This window comes from Leptonychotes weddellii, chromosome 14 (assembly GCF_054177405.1).
Source record: "Leptonychotes weddellii isolate Sample4059 chromosome 14, ASM5417740v2, whole genome shotgun sequence".
Taxonomy (NCBI): domain Eukaryota; kingdom Metazoa; phylum Chordata; class Mammalia; order Carnivora; family Phocidae; genus Leptonychotes; species Leptonychotes weddellii.
This window is the reverse complement of record NC_138382.1, coordinates 14126270-14142978: the sequence shown is the minus strand read 5'-3', so window position 1 is coordinate 14142978 and position 16709 is coordinate 14126270. Positions and strand designations below refer to the sequence as shown.

At 38.2% G+C, this 16709-nt stretch overlaps 1 protein-coding gene and 1 pseudogene across 1 annotated transcript in view; both read left to right on the top strand.

Moving 5' to 3' along the window:
* TRPM6 (transient receptor potential cation channel subfamily M member 6) overlaps positions 1-16709 on the top strand; it is a 128416-nt gene that overhangs the window by 41065 nt on the left and 70642 nt on the right. Inside the window, exons 6-14 of the mRNA XM_081804066.1 lie at positions 2-56; positions 1125-1248; positions 3817-3889; positions 4238-4338; positions 7108-7242; positions 8291-8344; positions 11184-11324; positions 15065-15199; positions 16366-16646. Of these exons, the coding sequence (XP_081660192.1) occupies positions 2-56; positions 1125-1248; positions 3817-3889; positions 4238-4338; positions 7108-7242; positions 8291-8344; positions 11184-11324; positions 15065-15199; positions 16366-16646 (1099 nt within the window). The remainder of the gene's footprint in view (position 1; positions 57-1124; positions 1249-3816; positions 3890-4237; positions 4339-7107; positions 7243-8290; positions 8345-11183; positions 11325-15064; positions 15200-16365; positions 16647-16709) is intronic.
* LOC102740560 (F-box only protein 15 pseudogene) lies at positions 12704-14914 on the top strand (annotated as a pseudogene).

The following is a 16709-nucleotide window of genomic DNA, read 5'->3' as shown; positions in this document are numbered from 1 at the left end:
ACGGGCAGGGCCGCCGACCTCCTGGCCTTCACCCACAAACACATAGCAGATGAAGGGTGAGTTGCTGACTCCTCAGTTCTGAAACCACGGTAACGATTTATTCCTCCATTTTAGTTCCTTAAGCTCTGCTTTTGGGTGGGCCACATATCCTTGGGGGACAGAGATTGAGACTGGAATTAATTTTTCAGTGATTTTTATATGTACTGATTAATGTCCAAATGCCCTCCGCTGATGCAAGTTGCTGTTTCTTTCGCCGAAGAATGGCCTGCCTCTCTCAGGGGCTCTTGAACCCTGTCTGAGCTGCTGGGGGTGGGCGGGGGAGCACTTCCACGGAGTAGTGAGGGAGGAGATGCTCCTGCAGTTGGTCTGTAAAGCTGAAAAAACCCTGCAGTGAGTGAGGAGACCAGTGCTGGCCCCAGATCACCTTCAGATTCATTTGCCATTAGTAAAAATAGCAGGAATTGGGGAAACCAGCATACTGGCATTAATATATGTTGTGTTTATTAAAAAAAAAAAAGATTTTATTTATTTATTTGAGAAAGAAAGGGGGAGAGAGAGAGCACAAGCAGGAGTGAGGGAGAAGCAGACTCCCCACTGAGCAGGGAGCCTGATGTGGGACTTGATCCTGGGACCTTGGGATCATGACCTTAGCCTAAGACAGATGCTTAACTGACTGAGCCACTCAGGCACCCTAAGGTTTTAATTCTTTAGCCTTTTAAATAAAACGGTCGCTTTTCTCTCGCTAGCCCTATAACTAGTGTGATTTTTCCAATTTCAAAAGTGTGGTCTTTCTCCTGTGTAAGTAAATATAATGCCTATGAACTAAAATATTGACCCCACCGATTTACTTAAGGAAACATGTATTGGAAATCTGTCAGCTCGGGAACCTTGCCCCAGAGTGCATTCTTTCCAGGATCATGGCAGATCCACCTGTGCTCGCTTTCAGATTCGGCCTCACCTGGTACCTTGCTTCCCTTTGCTTCCTGCCCACTTGCTCTCAGAGCAGAACTGTCCATGCAAACCTTCTCAGTCAGATGGGACCCACAGGTGCTCTTGCCCTGAAGTTGCTGGCTTGTTTCCTCCTCTGCATTGTGCCAAGTCATGACCATTTCTCTCTCTCTCAGGGCCCTACGTCCTCAGGTGAAGGAGGAGATCATCTGCATGATTCAGAACACTTTCAACTTTAGTCTTAAACAGTCCAAGCACCTTTTTCAGATTCTAATGGAGTGTATGGTACACAGGGATTCTGTGAGTATGATGAGTTGATAACTCAAATGACTTTAAAACTGATAATTTGCATCAATTGTAATATTTATTTCCACAACTTTTAAAAATGAGTTTTTTAAAAAAAGATTTTATTTTTTAAAGTAATCTCTATACCAATGTGGGGCTTGAACTCATGACCCCGCGATCAAGAGTCACACACTCTTCCAATTGAGCCAGCCAGGCACCCCCAAAATAAGGAGTTTTTAATTTTAATTTGATTGTTATATAACTCTGTAGAACTTGACCTTTAGTTGAGTAAACTTGGCTTTTTATTCCCTCCCCTGCCCACCTCCCCACAATGCTTCAAATTTTAGACTGCAGTTAGGAAAACAAACAAAAACCCTAGTATGGCAGTATTACAGAAAAGTGACCACATTTAGTGAAGATCACACATAAATATTTTCAGAGGGTAAAAGAATAGTTCCATGTCTTAAGTCTAGTCTGCTGGCTTAGGTGACTGCATCATAACATCTGAGTACATCCCACAAGAGATCTTTGGGGATGCACTGAACAATGGGAAGTATAAGAATATACTCTGGGACAGAAAATGGAGGCCACAAACTCTGGGTTGTGAGCATAACATAGATTCTGGAAAAGATTTTAGCATTTTAGGGTACTTTGATCAAATTTTTTTTTTTTAAAGATTTTATTTATTTGCCAGAGAGAGAATGAGAGACAGAGAGCATGAGAGGGAGGAGGGTCAGAGGGAGAAGCAGACTCCCTGCTGAGCAGGGAGCCCGATGCGGAACTCGATCCCGGGACTCCAGGATCATGACCTGAGCCGAAGGCAGTCGCTTAACCAACTGAGCCACCCAGGCGCCCTGATCAAAATTTTTATCAATGACTTGGATGAGATGAAGCCAACAATTCTAGTAAATACGCAAATATGTCATGATTCATAGTGATCTTTCCAGATTTCAGAGGCTAGACCAAATCATTCAAGATTTTGGTAATACTTAAGCACCTGGCCTCAAAAAAACAACGAAAACAACAAAAAAACCCACAAAAATAAACAGTTGAACCAGTTTAGGCTGGACAAAGCATGGCTAAACATAGTGATAAACACTTAGTTTCAGTTGACCCAATAACAACAAAAATAACAACCATGTCTACAATTAACAACATGTTTTCAAATGTATTTTTTTTTACCTTGAAGTGGCCCCATGAGTGAGTTCAATATGGCAGTGATTGTTTATTCCAGTTTCAGAGATGCCAAAGCTGGAACCTAGAGAATTTAAGTGATTTTCCCAGAGTCATGCAGTTACAGAAAAGTAAAATAGACACATGGGCACAGAGTTGAAATCCTGTACCTGGTCTACTACATTTGATACTTCCTGCAGAAATCAATAAGAAACGGACATCTTAAAGAGATCACCCTTATATTTGTGTCTTCCTATCATCAAAGAGAGTAATGAAGGGTGTAATGACCAAAAGGAGACTAGAGTAGGTGCCGAAGGCTTTGCACATCTTAGGAAGTAGGTCCTCAGCTCCTGCATAATTGAGAATTGATTTTATTCATGCACATAGAGGGGCGGTTAGTTGGAGGGAACCAATACCTGAATTGCGGAAGCATAGTTTTTTTACCTTTATGGGACCTTAGAGATTATTCAGTGGGTTCCTCTCACCTTGTGGATGAGAAATCCACATCTAAAGATGTTTCCCTCAGACTGGCTAGTTAGTGGTCTATCTGGGCTTGCCAGACATGGCTCTTTTTGTTGAATAGTTCCCTGTACTATATAAAACATATTTTCACTTAGAAAGACTGAGATACATTCATTAATAGCAGGCAACCTTTTTTTTTTCTTTTTATTTATTTGTTTGAGGAGTGGGGAGGGGCAGAGGGAGAGAGAATCATAAGCAGATTCCGTACTGAGTGTGGAGCCCCACGCAGGGCTCGATCTTAGACCCTGAGATCATGACCTGAGCCAAAACCAAGAGTTGGGTGCTCAACCGATCGAGCCCCCAGGCACTTTTACAATCATAAATAAAAATCCTTATTTGTCTTACAAAAATTAGTCTCATGGCAGGAGGCATGTCCTGCCCTTTCTACTTGTTCATTGGGTGCATTGTAATTGCCTCACTTATTTTATGATGAATCCTTGAGGGCTCACCTCTCATTAAAAAAGCAAAAATCTTAGTCTCTAAGGTGAGGTGAGCAGAATGGTGTCCTATGGTATCTCTTCAAAAGGAATGATTTTTTTTTTTCTTTTTCCTTAGGAATTGACACTGAGTTTCTTTTCATTCTAGTGTATGCATGGTAAATTCAGTGTAGTAATGTTTTATCATGTGTTTCCTATAAGATACATAGATTTCTTGAGGGTTTTCTTTTTTTTCCCCTGAGTGTTCACAGTTCTCCATTACCCTATTTAAAAAGTTTCCTATAAGTAAAAAGGGAGAGTAGCTAATCAATAAGATTAACTCTCTGTGGTTTTTTTACATTAATGTTTTGCTCAACTCATTAGCTCTAGAGTGCATTTTGTGGGGACTTTTTGAAAACATTTCTTTACTAGTTCCCAAAATGTATGGTTTCCTATTTTTCAACTGTCATAGATTACCATATTTGATGCTGATTCCGAGGAGTCGCAAGACCTTGATTTAGCAATCCTAACAGCTCTGCTCAAGGGTGAGTGTCTGAAGAGGGTTACATCTCTTCCACATTTCCTCTTTTCACGTTCCATGGAACTATTTTTTTTTATGTTGATATTTTATTTTATTTTTATTTTTATTTTTTTAAAGATTTTATTTATTTATTTGAGAGAGAGGATGAGAGGAGAGAGAGCACATGAGAGGGGGGAGGGTCAGAGGGAGAAGCAGACTCCCTGCTGAGCAGGGAGCCTGATGCGGGACTCGATCCCGGGACTCCAGGATCATGACCTGAGCTGAAGGTAGTTGCTCAACCAACTGAGCCACCCAGGCACCCTATGTTGATATTTTAAATAAGATATATGATTGTTCCCTTCTTTTAACCTAGGCACAAACTTAACAGCGTCAGAACAATTAAATCTGGCAATGGCTTGGGACAGAATGGACATTGCCAAGAAACACATCCTAATTTATGGACAGCATTGGAAGGTATAGTGAAAATGAAGTTATTTGGGGAAAAATATTTCGTGTGTTGGCTTTGTTAGGGGGGGATCCAAAGAAAAAATCGGAGGAGAGATAGATTGGTTTGGGAGGGGTGTGGAGGTAGCTTCTCTGTAGCTGGGTGCCCAGGGATACCTGAGACATTTCTCTCTTCAACTTTGCCTCCCTAAAATCATTTTTTTCCCCTCAGGCTCTGCAGCCTAATTGAAACTGGCAAATGAAGTTGGGAGAAAGACAGAATGGAAGGATATTTTATTATTTTTTTTAATATGGCTGGATTTTTATATTGTTTTTTGAAACTTGAAGTTTTCTTATTTTTGCATTAAAGTGTAATATGTACTCACAATAGAAATAAGTGAAAACAGAGAAAAGCAGAAAGAAAAAAGTTATCTATAGTGCTAATGATAATCACTATTAACATTTCATTTTTAAAAATTGCAGTTGTGACCCTACCAAAGGTATATTATTTTTGAGTCAAACTAATACATGCATGTTAGTTAAAACATCTAATGGTACTAAAAGGCTACTAAAACAACAGTAGTTCTCTGCCCTGCTGATCACAAGAGTCAAGTGTTTTTAACATTTTTTGATTGTATTGACATTTATAAATCTCCATAGTTTTAAATAACAAGTCATATTGTTATTTTCTGATTCATTCATTTAGAGACTTCTCAACATTTCTGTCTGTGGTCCTGTCCTCCCTGCTACAATCTGGACTGGTTACCTGCTGCTCCGGGTTCTGGGCTTTCATGCTGGGATCTACCTTCATCATATTGGATATTCCCTTTGCCTCTCTCCTATGTTAGAGCACCTGTTTTCTGTATCCCGTGTCATCTTCTTCCCTGGTTTACTCCTTTATTTTAAGGAGGTGCATCCTTCAGTAACTTTCTGAGAAAGGGAGCATGGAAGATAAACATTTTGAGAACATATATGTTTGGATATATTTTAATTAAAGATCAGGACTAATTTTCCTGAAGAATTTTGAATGCTTAGCTGCTAGCATTCAACACTGCTATTGAGAAGTAAAAATGTTTCTGTTTTCTGATCCTTTGTTTGGGACCATTTTTTTTTTTTTTTCCTCTCTGGGAGTTCAAACAAATCTCTTTCTAGTGTTTTGAGATTTCACAATGCTGTGTGCTATTGTGAGTCTTTATATCCATTATGCTGGGCACATGCTTTCAACTTAGCAATCATGGGTTTCCATGCTGGGGAATTTCCTTCCTGTTTTCTCTGTTCTCTTTCTGGAATTCATAGCATTTAAATGTTGGACCTAAGGACTGCTCCTCTAATCTTATCTTTTTCCTTTTATCTTCCATATTTTTCCTTTGTTGATTTCTTCAACTTTAATTTTCATGCCTTACATGGAGCTTTTTGTTTCTGGTAGCATACTATTAGTTTCTATGAGCAAATTTGTTGTCTTTTTTCTTTTCTTTCTTTTTTTTTTTTTTTAAGCAACTGAGGATAGTAATGATAGTTCTTTTGAATTTTTCTTCTTCCTGCATTGTCTGATTCTTACTGATTGATGTTTTGTGGTGTGCTAGTTCTGGACTTTTTATTTAAGTGTGGAGGAGAGAAAGCTCTTTAGAAATTCTGAGCCTGTAGGTGAAGCTTAACTGTAGATTTTTCAGTTAAGACAAATCTTAACTTGCTTAGTAATGAAGCTTACCCCAATTAATTGTAAGTTATTTCCTAAGAGAAGATGTAATTAGATTGAAATATTTTTCAAAGATGTAAAAAAAAAAGATATATATGTGTAGGTAGTAAAAATTTAATTAACCTTATTTTTTAAAGAGACAAAAATAAATTGAGCCTGTAGGTGAAGCTTACAGATAAATTTTTTCAAGAGACAAAAATAAATTGAGCCTGTAGGTGAAGCCAGGTCACTGCTCTGTTTGGACAGAGGAGTGATCTGGCTTCCACTTGTTGGGGGGACCTGAGATGACAGCATTATTCCTGCCTTTACTCTTAGTCCCTTTACAGAAAAGAATCCTCCAACCCCCCCCCCCGGATAAGGAAAAACCTTGCTGCCAGTGTTAATGGAAGTCAAATGGGGGAAGATGACGGGGAAGATCTCGACATTAGGGATTCAGTATATGTACATTTATTTCATCCTGGAGCCGCCAGAATTCTGTGGCATAGATTTGTTTGGTTCTTGGCTTTTTTCTAGTTTCAGTTTCTGGGGACTTTTACCTTCTGGGTTTCTGGGGACTGCTAAGTCAATTACCACTTGCCCACCTGCTTTCCAACTTCCAAAATGTGACACTCCTGGACCCCCTGTTCTTGTGGATTCATTTCTTTAAAAAAAAAAAAGTCTTTTTACTATAATTTTACTAAAACTTCAGGTCAGAGTAAAAGTAAATGAGTGTGTTTAATTTCCCGTATATATTCAGAAACTGGGTATAGTTTAAATGAAAACATGGCAAGTTAAAATAGCAACAACAACAAAAAAGAAACCTTGAATTTTTATTAGAATTGCATTAAACCTATACATTAATTTGGGAAGCAGTGAGATCTTTACAATTGTCAGTCTTCTGGTACAAGAACGGATTACTTTAAGTGTCTTTTATGCCTTCAAGTTCACTTTTTGTCATTTCTTCAATCAGGTCCTGAACATTTCTTAGTAAGACTGTATTTTATGATTGTTATATCTGCATTGTTTTGAGTTCAGATCTTTATAATTCTTCAGTTATTTCTACTTTTTAAAAAACTTCTTTCTTAATTGTCTCTCTCTCTCTCATTTATTTCTACCTTCTGAAGGCTGGTGCGCTGGAACAAGCAATGTTAGATGCTTTAGTAATGGATCGAGTGGATTTTGTAAAGCTCTTAATAGAATATGGAGTGAACCTCCATCGCTTTCTTACCATCCCCCGACTGGAGGAGCTCTATAACACAGTGAGTATTGGAATATTCCATCAATCGCCTCCCTTAAGATTCATTTATCAATTAGCTTAAGATTTAGCTTAAGCTAAATATTGAACGTTCAAGTCTCCTTGAATATCGAAGTACAAAGATAGCTTAGAGAGAGACAGATTTCTCAACCAGAGGACAAACATTCTTACCAAATCCATTTTATCCTATGGTCATTTCTGCGTTTCTTATTTTAATTAATTACACAGAATAGAAACATAAACTAAGTTAAGAAAACACAACAGTAAGACCATAATTAAAGCAAGAACAAATTGCTTTTATTGAATTGTTGGAAGCATCTCGACCTACAGCTACTGTTAAAATTCTGCTTTTGTACGCAAACCCTTTATTGAAACTAGACCAGCTTACTCATTGTAAAAACACCATTTGCTCAAGCCAAGCACCCTTCTTGAAATCTTGTTCCTTGTCCTTTGAATCTTACCTTTTCTTGAAAGCCCTCGTTAAGCCCTGTCTTTTTGAATACTCCGGTTTACAGTGATCTATTCCTACGGTACAAATTTTTGGCAAATCTTTTCGAGCATACATCTTCATGATTAGTTTTTCATGTAAATCCCCCCTCTCTTCAATTATACTGTAAAAACTATGAAGAAAGTACTTACATTCTTAACTGACTCCCTCAAGAGCTGGATTGAACATAGGAGTGTTCAATAAGTAATTGTTGATGGAATGTAATTATGTGATGGGGTTTGTAATGGTGTAGTTTATATATGATAAAGGATAGTTACAAATTACTTAAAATTTATTTTTGTCTCTTGAAAAAAATAAGGTTAATTATATTTTTACTACCTACACATATATATCTTTTTTTTTTTTTTACATCTTTGAAAAATATTTCAATCTAATTATATCTTCTCTTAGGAAATAACTTACAATTAATTGGGGTAAGCTTCATTACTAAAGATGTTGAAGAAAATTTTCAGTATTCTGGGTTATTTGTGCATTCTGAAATAAAATATTTTCCCCCTAGTATATGGTAATTAAAAGGAATAAATTTTTCTTTTCTTCATTACAGAAACAAGGACCCACTAATATGCTCTTGCATCATCTTGTCCGAGATGTAAAACAGGTAACGTAATTATGAATGTGTACAAATTTCTTTGTGTATTGTCTTAGCTTTGTGATTGAGGCATTGCCTGATTTTGCTTCGTAAAATGTAGATTTGGATTTTCTAGTGAGTTACCTACCCTCTTTGCCTGGGGCTCTGAGCAATTTCATCACCAAACCATACTCTTTAAGTTTGTTTCCTTGTAATTTATTTTATATTTTTAAAGATTTGATCCACCAAGTAAGTGGCATTAACTAATGATTATTTTCTCTTATAAAATAAGAATCGGAGACATATAAAACTTTCAGAACTTTACCTCAACATGATACAACAGTATTTCCAACAATGATAATAGTTGCTGAAAATAAAGAAATTTCCTTGTCTTGTCATGTTTATTGGAGGACTGATATATGATTTTCATTGTTTTGTTATTGTTTTGACTATGAATGATGGCTTGGGGGCCCTACCTTCTTTTGTGAGTCTAAGCATTGTTGTAGGGAGCCAGGATGAATCCCACTACTCTATAACCTTGCTTATATTTTGCTCATGGTGTTTTCACTGAACTTTGAGTTAAATCAGACTTAAAATACAATCATCTTCTATTAGTTACCAAACCTTTAACAGTCTCTTATGCTTTAATTCCTTCTCTTTTAGTCACCAAGAACTTTTATTCACATCTGCAGAAAACTAGGAGAGACTTTTTTTGTTCCCATGATTAAACTCCATCCATGGCACACTTTAAAAGTACTTCCTCATTTCTCGGAAGTCTGGTATCTTGATGGAGAGAGTGTGGGCTTTCTGGCTACGTTGACTTGGTGGGAGAGCCAGAATAAAAGGACCGCAGAGGAAGACATTTAGTTGGCAGATTAGAAGTAAGCAAAAGTGTCCATGCTGACGTAAATTTAGTTTGCATGATTGATGCCAGATCAAGATGATTTTCCTTATTATTTCCTTGAACTTTGATTCCTTTACAGTAAACTGAAGAAAAAGGAATAGAATAGGTTAAATATGCTTTCATTTATTTATTTATTTTTATTTTTATAAAGATTTTATTTATTTATTTGACAGAGAGAGACAGCAAGAGAGGGAACACAAGCAGGGGGAGTGGGAGAGGGAGAAGCAGGCTTCCCTCAGAGCAGGGAGCCCAATGTGGCGCTCGACCCCAGGACCCTGGGATCATGACCTGAGCAGAAAGCAGACGCTTAACGACTGAGCCACTCAGGCACCCCTGTGCTTTTAACTAGTAGCAACAAAGAGCATTAGTTTTGGTGTTCCTTGAAAAAAGTAAATTATGAATGTATTTACATTGATTCATGAATCAGTGTAATAAGCTCAATAGGTGAAGGGGATTAAGAGGTATAAATTTCCAGTTAGACAATAAATAAGTCATGGGGATGTAAGGTATAGCATAGGGAATATAGTCAATAGTATTGTAATAACTTTATATGGCAACAGATGGTAACTAGACTTATCATGGGGATCACTTCATAATGTATAAAAATATTAAATCACTATGATACGTACCTAAAACTAATAGGATATTGTATGTCAATTATACTTTAATGAAAAAATGTATGGTGAATGGTAGTTGAGAAGTAACAGTTATGAAGAAGTAGTAAGGTGGGTTTTAAGTGGCCAAAGTTATCTTCATTTAGACTAAGACCCATGTACTTGGAAATCTGCTCAGCCCTCTTGCCAACCATAACATTTGTTTTGGCACAACCTCATATTTTGATATCTTATTTTGTTCTGCCATTCCACGTTCCTTATTTCTATTCTACTTCCTTCCATGTTCTCATTTTGTGTATGATGTAGTCAACACAGTGCAAAGTGCTATAGCCATTTCAATAGAGAGATGGAAGATCTAAGCCAATGTTAATTTTGGGTCACATACATTCAGTATATTGAAGGAAGGAAGAAGTTTTCCTCAGTCCAAGGTTCTTCCAGCTAGCCTAAGAATTAAATTTTGCATGAGACAGATTAATAGGAGAAAAAAACCACAAAGTTCAATTAGTAAGGAATTCTAAACAATTTAGTCTGGGGTAGTAAATTAGTAAAAAGTAACAAGGGTCATTTATACAGGCTTCTCTGTTGTAAATTTCCCATCTCTGGTGATAAGGATGTCTCTATCTCCTGGGACAAGGAGGGTACCTTTCACATGGGGGAGTTATTTCCTGCTTTCGGGAAGCAGAGGAGGGTCTGAGTGTCCGTCTTGTACAGGCTGTCTCCTAAGTAACTTATTTAAAATAATATGTCAAAATGGCACATTTTGGCGATATACTCCAGTGATTCTACTTCTGTTGTAATAGTTATATAATTTCCACTTAAAAACAATCTTTTATACTATAGTTAAGTGTGTTTTATTACAAAGTATATTTATGCATGAGAGAGAAAAAAGAGAGTTGAATGAGCAAATATAAGCACACACTTGATTTCTGTGAAATTAAAAACACATTAAGGCTAGGTTTGTTTTTCCTTATAAACAAGCAGACTCTATCAGTGGTTGGTCACATTAATGGATCAGTTTGTTTTTGTGTTTTGTTTTTTTTTAAAAGATTTTATTTATTTATTTGGCAGAGAGAGACCCAGTGAGAGAGGGAACACAAGCAGGGGGAGTGGGAGAGGGAGAAGCAGGGAGCCCGATGCGGGGCTCGATCCCAGGACCCTGGGATCATGACCTGAGCCAAAGGCAGACGCCCAACAACTGAGCCACCCAGGCGCCCCTAATGGATCGGTTTGTAAAGATGCTTGAAAAGTATGAGTCTACCTCTGCAGTTGATTGGGTTATGTTCTAACAGATGGCAAAGGAGACGCAAAACGGGAACTGAAAGTTAAAATATGTTGCATGGTTTTGTTTCAGCATGCCCTTCTCTCAGGCTACAGAATAACACTGATCGACATTGGATTGGTAATCGAATACCTCATTGGTGGAGCGTATCGCAGCAGCTACACTAGAAAAAGTTTCAGGGCCCTCTACAACAACCTCTACAGAAAACATAAGGTACCACAATTGATAAGTACCCTCATAAACTATGGGATAACTAGGAGTTAGACTTAGAAAAATGGCTTAGGAAGTTCAGATGGGAATAGCTTCTAAAATGGACATTTGTATTTATTGACATTTATTGAGTCTCTGCCTCATGTAAATTATAGTGCTGGCTTAGGATGAACATAAAGACCAGGGGTTCAGAAACTCTCAGAGGAAACAGACTTATGAATAACTAGGCATCATACAGAACGGGATACAATGTGTGCTATATTGACATAGAAGTAATGTCTTGAGAAGGATTTGAAGGAGAGATGACCAGTTCTTTTCTTTCCTTTTGAAATTGTAGAAGGCAAAAGCCTAATGGGCTTCCATCTCTAAACTCATAGTAGTCCATAACCTGGAGGTGACAAACTTGGGACAGGTGTGTAGGGGTTATGTTGGAAAATGCATGCAGAGTGTGCTATGTAAAAATACACATTGTACATATTTTATTTTCCATCAAGATTTCGAAAGTCTAGGAATGTAAAGTCAGAGTTCCTGCCTGGTTGATTAGCAGAGAAAACATCGGTTGTTTCCAAAGAGAGCCTTTCTTCTTAGAGGATAATGGAAGTGTTAGAGAAGGGAGTTTGGGGCATTGGGGTTGAGAGAAGAGCAGGGACAGTGAGAGGCACAGTGTTACGGACATCAGCGACAGTGACAAGGAGGCCTTTGTTGGCAGCGACGTGCTAGAAGGTTGTGAAGGATGAGACTGGAAAGGTGGTTTGGGATGGGATCACAGGAAGAGTCCAGAATATCAAGCCACTTTTGACCTTTAAAGAATCAGGTGAAGTAAAAGCCCAACTTGTCTTTAAGAAATAAAAGAACAAAACAAAAAGAAACTCAAATCTTACAGAAAATGATCTTCATTGAGATTTCAAAGGCATGGAGAGGCACTTGAGGTATCAGTTCCTTCACTTAAACCAAATATATCTTGCTGTGAGGTTGCCTGTGACAGGTGTGAGGACCGACTGTGCCCTTGCTGTCGCCCGGTGGGCAGTCTGCTAGGCAAGTACCTCAAGTGCTTTTTTTCTTTTGAAATGGTGAGAAATTACTACCCATTTCTCTGACTGTTTTCTAGTGAAGTAGAGTCTCTTAGTGAAGTCTTGTAAGTTAGATCATAGCAGCTACCAATACATGGTTGGGAGTCCGAGAGATTTGGGATGGACTATTAGTTTCGCTTGTTAGTAGTTACGAAATCTTGAGTGAGAAGCTTAACCTGTGTGTCACTTTCCTTATCTATAAAATGGGAATAATAATATCTCTTTCATAAATTTGTCAAAGGGATTAAATAATACCCGGAAAACCCATATTCCTGGAACATAGAGGGTACAGAGTAACTGTTAATAATAATAGTCATGATCACTACTGATGATGCTATTAATTCTGTATCACAACACTCATGATAATAAATTGAGTATTATTTTTTAGAAGTCTGGACCCCATCACTCCTTTGTCTAATTTATATCCATAAAATGCAAACTAACATAAATGAGTAAATAAAGTCGCTCGGGCAGCACTGACGTGGCCTCCAGGCTCTGCATTTGCCGCTGAGCCCCGTGGGGTCGGCGCAGCCCAGGGCATCCCCCGGGAGGCCACTGGCTGGCCGCTGGGTTCGGAAGGGGGCCAGGCCTCACATATGCGATGGGCAGGACTTCCATGAGGCAGTGTATGAGGCAGGGGAGGCACTGTGAGAAGTCGTCTGCTAACCTTTCTGTGTCTCTGGATAGTATGCCTTCAGAAATCTTGCTGAAGATCTTTTCCCACTTGGATGCCGGGACCCTGCTGTGTACTGGATGAGTGAATAGGCACTTTTATCATCTGGCCAATGACCATTTTATTTGGATCAGAATCTCTTCAACTGTCTTTTCACCTAAAGATCTAATTGGAAACTTATTTCAGCAGAGAAGACCGCTGTATCTGTGAACTTACTCTTGGTCAAGGGTAAAGAAGCTGGGTATGGGAAGAAAGAATCTGTCACAAAAACAAAGAGCTTCTGCAAAAGTAGTGCTAGCTCAGATTCTCAAACCTGTCCACCCTTACACAGGCCTTCCAGTTCAAATGGAATATCTGGTTTAGGTTGGGTAATTATATTGAAAGAAAAAAGTGGAAAAGAATACATCATGGAATGCATTGACCTTTCCATAAACGATTCATCAGTGACCATTATGTGGTATGGCCAAAATTGGCCACAGCTAGGCACCTTGTCAACCTTGGATTTGTGTGGTATGACACTAGTTTTTATGGACCAGTCTAAAACCCCCTCCAAAAATGGACCTTGGTGGCATTCTTTCATTGCAAAGTACAACCTGAGTAACTTAACTGAATCCACCACAACTGGTTGGGACAGACTTGTTTGGATCTTCTGCTTACACCCAGGCCGCCTGGTAGGGCTATGGAAGAGGGAGGAAGAATTGGCTTTTGTTACAACAAATCTTCATTTCCATCACTTTGTGGAAAAGAGCACGTTAATATCAGCCACTGTCCCCTATGAGCTCATAGCTCATACCCCCCTTTTGGATGACAACCCAGAGTACGGATTCCGTGGCTACCAACTCCATTCTGATACGCACAGTGGTGGAATTTTCTGCCTTTGTGGCACATTTCTCAATCTCTTTACCAAGAAAGGATACATTGAAAATGGATATGAGAAGCTTGTTGTAAGTTTTAAAAATAACACGGAACACCTGCCTCTTACTGGAAAAGGTGGCCTCTCTTGGAGAACTGATATTTTCGATGGCTGTGTAAAGAGTTGTTCTATAATGGCCATAACTCTTTTGGATGAATATGGAAAACCCTTTTGGTGTTTCAGTTCCCTGGTTTGTATGAGATTGTTGGGTCCTCTGATGTTCCTCATTTCTTGGGACAGACTTACTATGTTGACTGTGTGGACACAGAAGGAAAAATGTGCACGATGCTGTGTGGATTAAAGAGACAGAATACTTCATTGTCAGCCTGGTCCTTTATCTGAGGATAGCAAAAATAAGCCACTGGTTTGGGACAACATACTAAGTATTAGCAGGAGGTGGCAAATTATTGTTGCTGGTTGTTTACTTTGTTTACTTTGGACTAACTTGTTTTGTTCTTGGTACTGGAAGTTGAAATAAAGCAGTAGTCTGATGTCTTCTTATTTCAAAAAATAAAGTAGCTCAAAGCCCATGGTTTGTATCATCCATTTTTATATCAGCCCCTTCAAGAAAGCTTCTTTAGTTTCTCATTGATGAAAGCTTCATGCTGATAAGCAGTAAATTATGTTGTTATTGGGCCTAATCACTGGAATTCCAGTGGTGATGCATAACATCTGGAGAAGTTCCATAACTTTCTAACTTAACCTTGGAGTTGTTTGTGAATGGGAACTTTTTCTTATCAGAGCTGTGAATCTTTATTGCCTATTCTGAACTTGTTCCAGGTATAGAAAATCCATTGATTTTTAGTGGAATTTCCATATAGAGAAGGAATGCAGATACATAATAGGGAACAAAAGAGCATGTTCTCTAGGATGTTAGGAAATAACAGTGTTTTTAATAAGGAGGAGATCATTAGAGGCTTTTCTTGGGTAATTAAATACTGATCATGGGCTAGAGACAGAATCTTTGGATACTTGGTAGGATACAATATTATACTTTGTTTTCATTACTGTCTAGAAATGAAATATTGTTACCATGATAATCTTTTCCCTTTTTGTTTTATTTTAAAAATAAAATAACACCTGCCAGCGAGTGACCAGTTTTGCTCAAAGCCTTTCCCAGCCCCCTCTTCACCGAAGACGCTCCTCAGGAAATAGAAATGAATCTGCAGAAAGCACGCTGCATTCCCAGTTCATTAGAACTGCCCAGCCTTACAAATTCAAGGTACCACTTATTTCTTTTTGGATGTGAAAATAAAATTGTTCTTGCAGGCTAGACCATTTCTTCATTTAAAGTTGGAGAAGGGAGCTACAAGTAGGCCAGTTATAAGTACCATAAACAGATGGGTGCAAGTCAACAGCAAAACAACAAGTGAGCAATGTGAACAATATTGTTAATCCACCTCTCCCCATATTACCTCAGTCCCACTTTCCTCTGGGGATGAATGTGTTTGCTCAAGAGTTTCTATATAAATAATTTCTATGTTCTATGAAAGAGGTTTGCTTTCCATAGCTCCTAGGATGAAAGGATATTTTATAAAATTACCCTTGATCACCATCAATGGATACAAATTTCCTTTTATTTATAGCAATAGAGGAAATGTATAATTTTCACTCTTATCTCTTTTTATTAAAAAAGTTAACAAATCCTATTATTTACCAGGCATTATGTTGGGTGCTTAGTTGAATTTGGGATGCAGGTGGATGAAGAAGGTATAATAATGACTGAGAAATGACCCCCCCTCCCCAAAAGTAATAGCCGTATTGCCGCATGATGATGATGAATATTGAAATAGAAATACATACACAGTGATATAGAAGAACATGGGGGTTAGGGAGTGACATTTGAGATGAGCTGTAAAGGGTTAGTTTACCTGGTGGAGAATAGTATTGCATTATTACATATTACTATTACTAGAGGAATATAATCAGAATAAAGGAAACTTAAAACCAATCAGTTTGGATGCATGTTGGCAATGCTAGTGACATTTTTCTAAGGGAAAGATAATTTATTTATAAAGTGAGTTTGGAGTTGGTTTTTTTTTTTTTTTTTATAGCTCTCATTTATCCAATAGTTATTTCAGCCCATTTCCTTGAGAAATTGAAAATTGTCATGTAGTTATTGAGTCTGTCCCAAAGGTGTAGTGTTTCAAGTTGTGCGGAATGAACCCAAGGTATCTCAGTGTGTGGACCCTGGATCTATCGGACACAACAAGAAATAGATCACCTAAGAGGCTAAAATTTTGGTTTTTGGTTTATAAAATTGTATTATTATTTCCATCTCCTTTCAGAGACTTAAAAAATATTCTTAGGATACCAGATATGTTTCATTAGGTCAAATATCATGCATCTGACTCTTTGGGAATCCGTTCCTATTTTATTTTCCAACAGGAAAAGTCTGTAGTCCTTCATAAATCAAGGAAGAAGTCAAAAGAAGAACAAAATATATCAGATGACCCTGAGTCCACTGGCTTTATGTACCCTTACAATGACCTGCTGGTCTGGGCTGTGCTAATGAAAAGGCAGAAGATGGCCATGTTCTTCTGGCAGCATGGAGAGGAAGCAACAGTGAAGGCAGTGGTTGCCTATAAACTCTACCGAGCCATGGCCCACGAAGCCAAGGAGAGCAACATGATGGATGATGCCTCAGAAGAGCTGAAAAATTACTCAGAGTAGGAGTTCTCTCTTCACTTCATACTAAACACTGACAGTTCGGGGCGCCTGGGTGGCTCAGT